General features: G+C 54.0%; 3 protein-coding genes across 3 annotated transcripts; 2 read left to right on the plus strand and 1 right to left on the minus strand.

The window, feature by feature from the left end:
• Positions 1-3,477: 3,477 nt before the first annotated feature.
• On the plus strand, positions 3,478-5,237 carry MONBRDRAFT_17496 (uncharacterized protein). Its single transcript, XM_001742923.1, has 4 exons — positions 3,478-4,002; positions 4,079-4,561; positions 4,711-4,797; positions 4,928-5,237. Exons 1-4 carry the CDS (start codon positions 3,499-3,501, stop codon positions 5,165-5,167), a joined length of 1,314 nt encoding a protein of 437 aa, XP_001742975.1. The 5' UTR covers positions 3,478-3,498; the 3' UTR covers positions 5,168-5,237.
• A 344-nt stretch (positions 5,238-5,581) lies between these two features.
• On the minus strand, positions 5,582-6,011 carry MONBRDRAFT_5620 (uncharacterized protein; the record flags this gene model as incomplete). Its single annotated transcript, XM_001743245.1, has 2 exons — positions 5,582-5,809; positions 5,892-6,011. The coding sequence occupies 2 exons, from the start codon at positions 6,009-6,011 to the stop codon at positions 5,582-5,584; spliced, it is 348 nt and encodes a 115-aa protein (XP_001743297.1).
• A 386-nt stretch (positions 6,012-6,397) lies between these two features.
• Positions 6,398-13,058, plus strand: MONBRDRAFT_31140 (uncharacterized protein; the record flags this gene model as incomplete). Its single annotated transcript, XM_001742924.1, has 27 exons — positions 6,398-6,515; positions 6,638-6,720; positions 6,848-7,478; positions 7,582-7,647; positions 7,765-7,829; positions 7,939-8,019; positions 8,155-8,474; positions 8,799-8,931; positions 8,999-9,083; positions 9,221-9,312; positions 9,347-9,463; positions 9,557-9,637; positions 9,723-9,865; positions 9,964-10,024; positions 10,148-10,276; positions 10,399-10,527; positions 10,623-10,729; positions 10,837-11,029; positions 11,134-11,223; positions 11,303-11,359; positions 11,443-11,580; positions 11,663-11,737; positions 11,850-11,952; positions 12,040-12,336; positions 12,428-12,597; positions 12,683-12,777; positions 12,869-13,058. 27 exons carry the CDS (start codon positions 6,398-6,400, stop codon positions 12,933-12,935), a joined length of 3,726 nt encoding a protein of 1,241 aa, XP_001742976.1. The 3' UTR covers positions 12,936-13,058.
• Positions 13,059-13,241: the final 183 nt, after the last annotated feature.

The raw sequence follows: 13,241 nt of genomic DNA on the forward strand, positions 1-13,241 counted from the left end.
ACTTATGCTGAAGGCTGGCAAGTTGTTTCTTGTTTATGGAAAATGGACGGTTAGAGTTTGACTTGCTTGCCTTCCCCATGCATGCAGATGCGCCCAAGTCAACCGGGATGCAGGTAACCCCGACCAGGCCCTTTGTACCATCAATGGATTCTGGGTAGAGCAACGCTCGAGCTTTCTCGCTCAACCGAGTCAGGCTTGGATTCAAGCCCAACAGACTGGCAACCCCACCCAGCCCCTCGTCTGGTCGGTGGACGGTTCTCCTTGAGCTCGACCGTGGCTCAATGCGTGTCATGAGCAGACCTTGAGATAATTCCATGAGTGTTTGAGGTTCGACTAACAATACTTCCCGATCTTTATCCTTCTCTAATTCTGTTCAGGACGGAAGATCAGGGCTGGTTCGACCAATGGGGAGTGGCTCAGGTTGGCATCGGCTTGGGCTTGAGCCACTGTTGCCCGAATCCTGCAATGACACCATGTCACCCAGCGTCTCCTTGTCGTTGGTGTAACCCTGCCAACAAGTAGCGCGTTCGAGATTCAAGAGACCAGGCTTATGGCATGGCTCGCTGGTTTCAATATGGTGGCTCTTACCACAATTTCTACATGATGACGGTTTGTGTCGCATTGCCATTCCTAACCTCGTTTCCCTTCTTTCACTCGTTCATGTCGCCAGTTTAGGCGCAATCAGTATCATCATCACGGCGTTGTTCATTTTAGGGTGGCAACAACTATGGTCGACTTGCCGGGGCCCTGGTCACAACAGCCTATGCCCCTGACACGGTCATTGACTACCTGCTCCTGCCCCACCAACCCCGCTACGCGTTTTTTAGTCGCTTTTTCCACACCCTGCAGAATATTAGTGAAGCCCTTTTGAGCCACAATGCCACAACGCCACAGCCATTGCCGGGTTGGGGCAATGCCGTGCAAGTTGTCCTGGCCAACTGTCGCGATGCGGTGGGCCCCGCTTGCTAGCGCACGAAACCTGCTTCTCTATGGGATCTAGCAAGGGCTGTTTTTTGCACACATGTCTAATGGTGCTTTTGGAACAGGCGCACTGGAGGTTTACCCCGTCTGCAAACAACACCTATGCCTTGCTAGAATTCACAGGATTCAACCAATCACGCTTGTGTCTTAGCGGTCAAGGTTCGGCTCTACATCGTCGCGCAGGGTGTGCTCAAAATCTTCTGTGCTTTGCTGGGCGGCAGTCCTGCGGCCCATTCCGACGTTTGGCAGCTTATATTTTATCACGTGGATTGTCGATGCGGACTTTCCTCTAATCATGTCCAGCTGATCGATTGACGCTAGCGCCATGCAATGAGGCGATGGATGCCCAGCAATGGAGCTTCAATGCATCAACCGGTATGCGTGTGGCCGTCGGATCTGCCATTGATCGCTCAAGGAAGCTCGTGGGACCCGCGCTTGAACGGCATTGCTTGTAACATGTCAATTCCCAGGCCACCTTGAGCTTCATGTCCAGGAGCACTGTAAAGCGCAAGGTGCAGTGGGGGTATGCCCCCAGTGCCTGGATGCCACAGACACCGAAGCACTTGATATTTGGGACTGCAAGGTGCAGGGATCACCACTGCCAAGCCATCAACTCTTCAACTGGACAGGTGCGCTTTCCCAAGCAGCACCGCGCCCGTGGTGATGAAATGGAAGGACAAGAAGAGTAACACGATTGGCTCGCTTCATTCTTGGCAGGTAGCCAGCTCCAGCATCGTGCGTCTGGTCAATGCCTGACGACGGGGCCTTCTAGCGCCGAGGCGTCTGTCTTTGGTCAGGTGGCTTTTCTCGCCAACTATCATGACACGCAGGGTGGCGTTTATACGTTTCAAGGTTGGTGCTGGTCAACTTGAGCATTTTCCCGCGGGTTTGACACACTGTGGCCACTCATGTCTCCCTGGTTTTGGATGCATCCTTTAGGACAAGAGTTTTACATTTCGAACCACACCGTCCTCATCTACGATTTAGCACAGGGTGACGTGTTGTTCAACACCAGTGCCCTCGATTCAACAGCAGACTCGCCTCGCAAGATTGAGCGGCGGGCGTTGGGTCCAGACTGGCAATACTACGTTGATACTGGTGCAAATGTTTTTGAGACCGATGCTTCCGCGCCAGTCGAGCAGCTTTCTCTCACAGACAATGACAGTGATTACCTGTGGTATGCGTTAAACGCATCTACTCCATTGCACGCAGGTGCGCCTCTCTTCATGTGACGCTTGGTTCAATCCTGGCTTGCACCCGTCGTGCTTTCCTCATACCGCACGGAGTATTTGGGTACCATGAATAGGAGATGTGGTTACCTTTCCCATTATTGGGCATACTCAAACCTACGTGTACGTGGATGAGGTGCTGCAGCCATCCAGCAGCCCAGTGCTGAGCCAGCAGGGCAACGTGACGCTGACCAAGGACACCACGGTATGTCATGCCGCTCTTTGCCATCTTAATCGGCCAGGCGTCTGGTTATGCATACGACGGTGTGTACGGCTGCTCCTAATTGTATGTGCAAATTTGATTTCCTTGGCCTTTCTGCACCGGCCACCACAGAGATTGCGAATTTTTAGTGCTGCTCTGGGGCTGGCCAACACCGGTGTACAACCCAGGTATGACTTTTCAATCGTGCTTGGACAAGCAAGTCGTGAGCTGTTCAGCTGATTTGCTGGTGGTGCTTTTGGTGCAGCCAAGGCAACGGCATTGCAGGTCCACTTTTGGCTAATGGGCGGCCGATTGAAGGCAACTGGACCATGTCCTGGCCCTTGACCGGGGAAAGGCTTCAAATCTATACACCAGCCAAGCTGCATCAAGTCGAGTGGACTTCTAGCGCTCCATCCAGTCAGGACAGCCGCTTTTGGCTGCAAACAACTTTTGATTTGCCCAGTCCTGAATGGGGCACGGAAGCCAACGGAACCAGCGTGGCGTATGCTCTTGACCTGGGGTCCATGAACAAAGGCAGGTTGCACGTGCCTATCTCGTTCTGCGGCGCGTGTATATGTTCCAGGCTCAGTGGTGTGACTGGCATGTGCACAAGTAGGCGTGGCCTACGTGAACGGTTTCAATTTGGGTCGCTACTGGGCGCTGCCCGGGCAGTGTGACGGGCCCTGTGCGCCACCTCAACATGGAGATTACTGCTTCATGCGTTACAAGGACTGCAACACGGCGACCCAAACACTGTATCATGTACCTGCGGAGATACTGCAACCCCAAGGCAACTTGGTGGTGCTCTTTGAAGAAAGCAGCAATGTGCAAGCACGCAACGTTGAGGCCATTGCCTTGGTGCACCTCACGGCCCACCCGGCACATGATTAACATCTCTCTCGCTCTCTCTCTCGATCTCTATCTCTCAATCATCTTGCTGTTGTTGAAAAGCTCGTGCTGACAATTCATCTCAAGTTCACACGTGTGTGTGAGAGAGCGGGAAAGAGACGATAAGCAACACAAACAGCATCAGCGCAAAGGCGATTTTCAGGTTGTTGTCCATCTGTCAAGCTTTTCAGCAGGAAGATGGCCAGTGCGAGCCCGCCGGCGGCGGTGGCGATGGCGGATGAGGCTAAGTTGCAGAAGATTGAGCTGGAGGACGGAAGTTGGATGCGTGGGCGCTTGGAGAATGGCGAGCTGCAGGGGCGAGTTGAGCACTTTATGGCGGATGGCACCCGTCGCATCTGTACCTATGTTGAAGGTGCCATGCACGGTACCCAGGAGCTGCTGGACGGGGATGGAAGCTTGCTCAGCATTATGACTTTTGAGCATGACCAGTTGCAAGGGCGTTGTGAGCTGCCCTTGGAAGATGGCGGGCGCATCATCGCCTACATTGATGCTTCAGTGGAGGAGCAGACGGAAGCTGATGACAAACAGGAGATGGAGGGTGCCAAATCGGGTGGCGACACGGCTCAGGTCACTAACGTGGAACAAGAACGAGCGAGGGGAGAACAGTCGAAGGAAAGCAGCGTAGAGGACGAAGAGGACGAAGAGGACGAAGAAGAGGAGGAGGAGGAGGAAGATAGTATGGTGAGACGCGGCTTTGTATCTCCGAGCGCCGTCATGTGAAACGATGTGTTGCTCTCACCTACTCTCGTTGGCATAGGCAGCGCTTCCAGAGTGGCTAACGTGTCAAATCGGGGCATACATTTATCCGGGACAAGTGTGTGCGCTGATTGGGCGCTTTCACGGCGGGCGACTCGTGTGTGGTCACGCAGGGTCCGTGGCCGAGGCCGAAGAGCTCATCAATGCAGCAGTGGTCGGTCGCGGGCATGTGGCGCTGGCTCGCTGGTCCTGCGGCTGTCCATGTGTGGGGCGTCAGCTTCCCGTTTACTTTGGCGAAGCCGTGAGCTCGACCACCATTGCCGAGCGTCCGCTGCAGCCAGATCCGTTGGAGCAGGCCATGGTCAATGTACGGCCATCACTTTTACCAGCCTCGGGGGAGGGTCTCTTCACGAGCAAACCAGCAACGGCTGGTACCATTGTGGCATTTTACAGCGGCGTACGCGTGGCACAGGACGAGGTTGACCAGCGGGACTGGGATGAAACCGACTACACCCTGAGCGTGGATGATGATTGCTGTGTTGATGTAAGTCCAATCGGCGGGGCTGGTGGTCCAGGCAAGCATCGCATCTGTGCTTGCAAGCGTCACGGTGGGCCTCCCGTGTGCTCTGACCTGATTGTGGTTTGCGTTTGTTCGTCTGTGTGGATTTTCCGTCTTGCTCTATGGGTGCATAGGTACCACCAGTCTACCGTTCACTCGGCATTTACTGTGCAACCCTGGGTCACAAGGCAAACCATTCCTTTGACCAGCAGAACGCTCAAGTGAGCTCGCCCTGTTTCTGCGTTGGGAAGGCGAGGGAGGATGGCGCTTGTGGCAACATGCGGTTCAGTTGGGGCAAGGTGCTTCATGACCCTGCTTCACTTTTTTTTTCCGTTCGCAACTGGTACACAGTACGAGCCCTGCTGGCATCCGCGCTTCGGACCGATCAAATGTCTGCGCTTACTCAAGGACTTGGCTGCTGGAGAGGAAGTGTATGTGCATTATGACTACGAGGTTGGGCAGATCCTGGCTGAATATGGCCGGGCACCGCCCACCACCGAGCCAGCCGATGCACCGCAGTGGTTCCTGGAGCAGCTGCACCGGCATCTCAAGGCCACAAAAGTGGTAGGATCCGCGACTGGGCCCGAGTGAGCGGCCACCACGAGGCGGCTATTCCTACCCGTTTACACATGAAGAATGTAATAATTGACCGCAAGAGTGTAAACATTGCAGCCGTCAATGACTCTTCTTTTTGCTGGCTTGAGGCACGAATGCGCCAAGGCACAAAGACTCTTCTTCACTTCTTCAGGGGCGCCCGCACAGGGGACGAGGAAATTTGACCGCGCTGCGGTCAATTCGTTGCAACAAGTGTAAATGTGGGCAGGCATGCGCGCTTCGCACGGCAAACAACACGTCCAACACCCTCAAACATGAGAAAACCAGATAAAACACATGCAACACACGCCTGCCGCATGCTCATCCCTGAAAGCATGTGGCACATGAGCATAAAGCTGGTGGCACGAAGCTTATCACATGAGCCTGCAGGCCGCCACGTGGAGAGGCCCATCAACGTCCAGCATCGCTGGTCTTGGGCTTCTTCTCTTCCACTGTCGCCGGTGAAGCGCGGGCTGCATCGGTGTCTCTTTTAAGGTCCACAGCTCGCTGAGGCTTCGATGCTTTGCGGCGATTGGGTACGGTGGCCGAAGCATCTGAAACGCAGCTGTGGTCAGGCGGTGCAGGGAGCTGCATGGCTTGGTATTGAGGTCCAACACGAATCTCTGCCTTGGGTTTGGGCTACGCAATAGTAGCAGCAGTGAACCACATGAATGTGAGGTTGTTGCGCCAGCCGATCAAGGTTCTTGTGCAGCCCTCATACCTTGAGCCAAGCATTGGGGTCGAAGCTGCGAGCTGCCACTTCATCGTCGTCCGAGTCTTCAAACAGGGCGGATTCCTCCGCGGCCACCTCGGCCTTGTCTGCTTGCCCGTCCTCTGCCATCTTGTCTTGTCGCCGTTCAAGGAAAGTGAGAGAGAAACAAAGAGAGAGAGAGATGAATTGAGAGAAAGAGAGAAATAAAGAGCAAAGACACAAAGGAAAAGCATAACTACTGTACCACATGTGACATGAATTGAGAGAGAGAGAGAGAGAGTTGAGAGAGAGAGAGAAGAATTGGTTTGAGTATAAACAGCAAAGACACAGAAGAAATGGTACAAGTACCACATGTAAAAAAAGTAACAAGAGAAAGAGGAGGTAATTTTGAAGGGGTTGAATCATATACGCGCTGGCGCCAATTTGACCGTTAACACCCACACACGCGCGCACTCACACAGACTCACGCTCGTTCTCGCAAAGGTCGAGCCCTGCTGGAGGTGGGCATCGGCGTGATGGCGGGGGGTGATTTGATGAGCATAAAGCAGCGTCTCAAGTCCTGGGAGCGCGAATTCGAGGCCAAGCATGGGCGCCGCCCGAGCGACGCTGATGTGCGCGCGCATCCCGCAATTGGTACGCCTGTATCGGTTTTCCGTGCTGTGCACTCCACCACTTTTGGTGCGCAAGGACGGCGCGCCATCTTGAACTGGAGTGTGGCTTACCAACTATGCTCTGGTCTTGGGCTCTTTTGATAGAATCCGTATATCGGTCCTATTCCAACGCAAAGCGTCGCGCAAGCCGACCCACTCAAGATGTCCCAGCAGCCCCCGCACCCACGGTTGGTTCAGCCTGCTTCTCGCCTGCTGAGTTGCCTGTCTGTCCTGACACCACCGCATGCTTGCTAAAACCACAACTGATATCTGGAACGGCCGTTGGTGTCTGGGCCCATCTTATCCACCCAGCAGACCGAGACCACCACGGACAGCTTCGATGCTACCATGGGCAAGGTTTTGCGAGAAATGGCTGTTTTGCAGCGCCAGACTCTCTTCCAAGCCAAGGCACCGCTTGCACCTGCATCAACCGCGGCACAACAACAACCGAGCTCCACTTGTGCCGTCACCAGCTCCAAATCGCGTCAAGACAGCGATGATGAAGGCGCTTCAGGCGCCTTTGACGCCGCGCGATGTCTGGCAGCTTTCGACAGTGGCTTCTCCTTGGCCTCGCGCAAGATCCGCCAGCGTCCACGGCCTCGCACTTTGAGCGAGGCTCCCTTTATGCGTGCTCACAGTCCTACCCACACTAGCGGGGGCGGCTTTGCTACTCTTCAACTCTCACCCATGCGCACACCGCCCAAAGCGCATCGCCATCAAAGCACCTCTGAGGCTGTGCACCGAGGGGAGTACCCACGCATAGTATCCAGCTCAGAAAGCCATGGTCCCAAGAGCATAACAGAAGCAAACTCTGTTGTGCCGACATCAAAACTCGGTTCCACGTCAACCGCGCATGCTATGGCCGACTTTGAAGCCCCGGCTTCAAACGAGTTTGCCGAAACTGCGGGGACGGGCGCGGCCACAAAACAACCACACCGCCGTCTCAGTAAGTACCATTGGCAATTTATAGCCATGCATGCCGGGGCATCGGAGATTGTTGAAGTGTACTTTGCTCCGCCCTCAATCATGCTTGAATATCTCAATCGTAGAACTGGATCCATTCTCGCTGGGACTGCAAAACATTGAACAAACAGACGTTTCCTCGACGGGTCCCGGTAAGTCCCAGGCGCCGTGTCGCGCTAGTCTCCGTTGTCTCGCGCCATGCCTACCATGGTCACTTGACTCGCACCCTCGACATTTTAATCTGATGTCCTGCGTCGCTCTGCGCCCAGGCCGTACCAACTTTCGAAGGCTCAACACAAAAAAAGGCGGGGGTGGCTTCCGTCGGGGCGCAAGGGTAAGCACGAGGGCACCTGCCAACTTGCCTTCGGTGCCCCCTTTTATCTATCCTGACTCGATTGTACTTTTCTCCTGACTCGATTGTACTTTTCTCTCGGCCGCGACAGGCCAAGTTCACTCGCAAGTACAAACAAACACACCACCGCAACCATGTTGGCCGTGATGCATGTCGCATGTGCGGGGAGGAGGTCGGTTGACGTGCTGCTTGAGGCCTCATGTTAAAAGCTGGCTTGGGCCATTTGCATGCTTGTATACTTGTTGCTTTTGCTTCTCTAAGCATCTCGTGTGGATGCGAATGCTGTGTTGTTCGCTTGGTTTTGTAGGGTCATTGGGCCACCGACTGTCCACTGCGAGGAACATCCAACATGCATTCCAAGTTTGATTTCGACAACCCCATCGAAAACGATAGCCACTCCATTGGCGTTGAATTACGTGGCCCGGTGGTGCCAGAATACCGTCTGCAACGCCTTGCGTCCGCTGAGACAAACGAGGCAACCTTTCCGACGGCGAGTGCAACTCCGAGCGCCCCCCTGCACGACTCGGGCGGAGCTGACTCTCCTACTCCGGCCCCGTCAAGCGGTTTGAGTGCAAACCACACACGCCCAATATCACCACCATACGAAAGCCAACACGCGCACCCCACGTCCGGCACTCAAAAACCTTCTCCTCTGCTTCAAGGCAACCCGCCGTCTCCTGCAACGCAGGCCCTTGATCCTTATGATTTTGACAACGAAGTTCAAGCCGAACCCTCGATCCCTTCGACGCTAGTCAAGCCTGGCTCATTGGCAAAACGGAAGAAAACAGCCAGCGAACCTCTGTCTCTTGATTCAAATGACGGGCCGCCAGCACGTGACCCCAAACAAGTCAAAGCGTTGAGTCCTCAGGTTGGTGTCAACAACTGGCGTCATCAGATAGCCACACTACCTCTGCATACGCTTACCCCACGCCTTTCTAATCTTGCTTGAAGGAAACTGACCAAGTCTCGAAATCAAAAGCCAAACCTCCAGCAGCCAAGCGGCTGCCAAAAGGACACAAGTCATCTGCGCGCGCAAGCCGTGGGCGAGGAGGTGCTCGTGCGCGAGGCTCTGGTCGCACTTCAGGTTCGTTGCGCTTGCTTGTACGTCTGACCTTGCCAGCATTTTGTTGATTCAGGTTTCAACCACGTAGGACGTGCCGCTCGAGCCAAATCCGCTGCCGTACATGCACCCCTCTACACACTCGAGTTTGATCGACAACTTGACAACCGTGATCCGTGCGTACATTACGTTCGAGCCGTGTCCTGCAGTTGCGGCTGATCGGTCGCGTCTTTGAGCGAGTTCTTCCAAATGCGTGTCATCATCACACCCACTTTGCTCTGTCTGGACCTCTCTTTGCTTCTTTCTTTCCTAGGCTGCCAGACCAGTACTGGCCCGTTCCCAGTTCAACAGGCCTGCACACGCTTCTTAAAACTGTACGTCTCCGCCCAACGCATACGTGCAAAGGTTGGTCGACAGCTGACTATGCGAACATACGTAGCACTTTGGATATGATGAGTTTCGACATGGTCAAGAGGCTGCCATTGCCCGAGTGCTGCGCCAACAGTCAACGCTGCTGATTCTGGCGACCGGCACTGGCAAATCTTTGTGCTATCAGGTTTGTCATCAAAGTTGAACAGTGCGGGCCTCGTTCCATTTTTTTTGGTCATTTTGAAGCTTGCTTGTCTGCTTGTCTCACGCAGCGTATTAGTTGCCCCTTTTGTACCTGACAGATCAGTTTCGGTGCATGGGGCTGGTCATCACACCGTTGCTGTCGCTAATTCAGGATCAGGTTTGCGCCCACTTCTTAACTGGATGTAGAAGTGCTCGTCAAAGGCTCTATCTCACCTGAGACTGCCTGAACATGTTATTCACAGATTGCCCAGCTGCCCAAGGGCTTGCGTGGGGCTGCACTGAACAGCACCTTGACACCAGAACAAGTCTCAGCTACCAAAGTCGCCGTTTTGGAGGGTCGTATTGATGTCTTGTTCATTGCCCCAGAGACGCTCATTACCTCCTGGTGCGTCCAAACACCGGTTGTACCCCGTTTGAAGTTGGGCGTCACACACCCTCTCACGTGCTATGCCTGCCCTGAAACCTTCGTGGCGACGTGCGCAGGCTACAGCAGCTGTTGCTGCACCGTGATGCGCCCCGCATTGCTTTTGCTACCGTGGATGAGGTGCTGATTCTTTCTGTGCTGCGCCTCGCTCTTCGAGTTACTTGAAGCATTGCCACTTTGTCATCGTTGCCTCGTTCAAAGCACTCATTGATTAAACCCGCTGATGGTTTCAACAACATGCAGGCACATTGCGTGTCCGAATGGTCACACAACTTTCGCCCTGCCTATCTTCGAATTGCCGGCGTGCTTCAAAACGTCTTTGGTGTTCACAACATCCTTGCTCTTACAGCGACAGCCACGCTAGTAACACAGGTCTGTGCCTCCTGATAAAGGCAGAGCCGTACGGCCAGTGCCTGTATGGATCTTGTTGCTGTACTGGCGAAATTGGTCTATTACCCGCTTTTCCGCCTCATTTGATTTGTTGCCCCGCTTAGCGCTCGATCCAAACACACCTGGGCATCGAAGACTCTGGAATAATCCGGCTATTCAGTGTGCCAAGCAACTTACAATTGGCTGCAAGTACCCCAATGGATCGCAAGCAGCGTTTGGTGTATCTACTCAAGGTCTGCTGGCTCATGGTCCAACAAATGCGTGGTGACCAGCCCAGTAAAGCCGCACCTTTTTTACTCATGATTATCCCTCCTCTGTGTGGCTCAAGGTGCATCATCTGTATTCCGAAGGCGCAACCATTGTATACTGCTCAAAGCAGAAGGAGACGGAAGCCCTGGCACGAACGCTTCGAGCTGAAGGCATCGCAGCCCAGGCGTATGTTGACAAACGCTAGCCTGAGGGACAATATTTCTCTTTTTCGTATTGTTGAAGGCGATGCTTGGCTGCCTCATCACTGTCATCCATGGCATGGCACCAACTAGATACCACGCAGGGTTGCCTGCCACTACGCGCCAGCGAGTTCAACGCGCCTTTGCGACAAGCAAAATTCGGGTGATTATTGCTACCATTGCCTTTGGCATGGGCCTTAACATTCACAACGTTCGAGTTGTGATTCATTATAGCTTGCCTCATGCCCCTGAAGCGTACGCTCAAGAAGTGGGCCGCGCCGGCCGCGTACGTTCCTTATGCATGCTTTACTGCGGCATCTGCAATGGGCAGCGCTCGCCATGTATCATTCCGCATTTCCTCCGCGTGTTTGTGCATCCGCACATATTTAGGATGGTCTGCCAGCCTACTGCCATGTCTTCGCGCACCCTGAGGACCTGGAAACCCACCGCTGTCATGCTTACGGCGATTCAGTTGATTTGGTGAGTGGCACACCACAACCTCGGGCGCTGCGCGCGACGTATGCTTGCTAGGACGGGCTCATTTGTATTCTTCCATTAGGTGGGTATTAAGCGCTTGATGGAATATGTGGCAGGTCCTGCGGCCATCTCCACAACGGTGCGTCTCGTCACTCCTCCAGAGCGGCAGTCGTTGTTGGCTGAGCGTGGATGTAACCACGCTGAATAATGGGTATCTGGCAGACGGTATCTCGTATCCGAGCCCAGATGCGCCAAACAGGAGCAACTGGACAAGCCCTAGCCACACAAGCAGCCAAACAACGCATCTTTCATGGCGTGCTGGACCTGGACGAGATTTCTGTTCTCCTGGATCTGAAGGAGGTGAGACGACTTTGTTAGCGCGCGCCTTTCTCAGGTCTGAACTCCCTGTGTGGGGCTCTCTCACGCGTTATGTACACCCTAGACGGTATTGACCACCATGTTGTCCAACTTGGAGTTGCTCTCATCCGGGAACATTCAGCTGGGCAGTCGGTGTGCGGTACGTCTTGGCTTTTGCGCCCTGAGCACCGTTTGCTTACATTGGCCATCGATTTGCAGCACCTTTTCATCGCTTCATCCAACGATGACCTTGCTGTGCCATGTCGAGACAGGCTAGTATCACATTTCATGTCCGAGACGAGGCTTTTGCCACAACCGACCCGTTACTACGTGCCGTCAGTGCCGCAGCCCGGCCTCAAGCGGGCGGCCGTAAAGGTTAGTTGAACAAACTAGCGTATCGGAACCTACAACGTGTTGTTTCGGATGAACTTGTTTCATGACCTTTTTGAACTCTTTGCGCAGGTCATGAAGTGTTGGATGCTCATGGACTAATGGAGGTGGCAGCGGCGACGGGTCTCAAGCCCTCTGAAATTGTGATCAATTTACATGGCATGCGTGCAGCGGGCAAGATCTTTTGCGAGGAAGGCAACACAGGCGTGGCTTTTTCTCTACGTGAACCCTTGTCCACGGATCAGGTGGATGCATGGGTGGCAGCGCTTGCCGACAAGGCGTCGGCGTTTGAGCGCTCCCTGTTACAAAAGTCAGAGGAAATGCATGCCATTGTTGAGAGTGCAGCGGCTATGGAAGGCACAGAAACAGGTGAGTCGGCAGCTTTGTTCACCTGGGGACTTGTTGGGAAGCCTTGATATGTGAGTCAAGCGCGCCAACCACGTGTATTCTGTTTGTGTAGCAACGGCTTCTTCGCTGGCCAATCAATTGATTCGTCAGCGCCTCGAGAAGTACTTTGAGGCTACAGAACCTAGCCTACAGAGCTCGCTAGGTGGCAAGCGCATTCAAGACGAAGCACCCTTGCGGCGCGCCATCCATGCTTTCCTAGAGCGTCGCAGCCCTGATGAGCGGGTGAGGCCGATTGTGCAACCATGGGCTTGGATCGTGTTTGTGTGAGCATTCGAGCGTCTCATCTTCTGTGCGCGTGGCATTGTAGAGACTGACACCGCGAGTCGTGGCTCGTATTGCCTATGGTATTGGAAGCCCTGCTTTCCCGTCGGAGGATTGGTGGAACTCTAGTCTGTGGGCCAAGTAGGTTCAACTGGCTCTGCTGCCGCATCACTGCAATGAGCCAGCATCACGAAAAACTCACGCGCAATCATGGCCATCTCTAATGTTGCAGGTTTCGTCCCATAGCATTCGAGCAACTCATGAGCATTGCACAACAAGTCCTCATCGATCTTGCTTAAGAGATAGCAGCTCAACTAGGGCTTGAGTCAGGGGTCAACTGACTCTTGTTTGTTCATACAAGTGATTGCACCGCACCCTTTGTTCTGACAGCTGAGCTGCACATCCAATTGATGGTGAATCCCAAAATTCTTGATTCATGTGTGGATATCATGTGTGAATATAATTGTCAGCGACGTGCAGAGATGTTGGTTTACGACTTGAATTGTGATTTACAGCACGACTAGACATAACAAAGGCTGCAGCCGCAGCAAAAGCCGGCCGCACCCTAAGCACAAACTGGCTCTCAACGCACGCCAGCCGGGCAT

The sequence above is a fragment of the Monosiga brevicollis genome, genomic scaffold (assembly GCF_000002865.3).
Source record: "Monosiga brevicollis MX1 MONBRscaffold_3 genomic scaffold, whole genome shotgun sequence".
In the NCBI taxonomy this organism is placed as follows: domain Eukaryota; class Choanoflagellata; order Craspedida; family Salpingoecidae; genus Monosiga; species Monosiga brevicollis.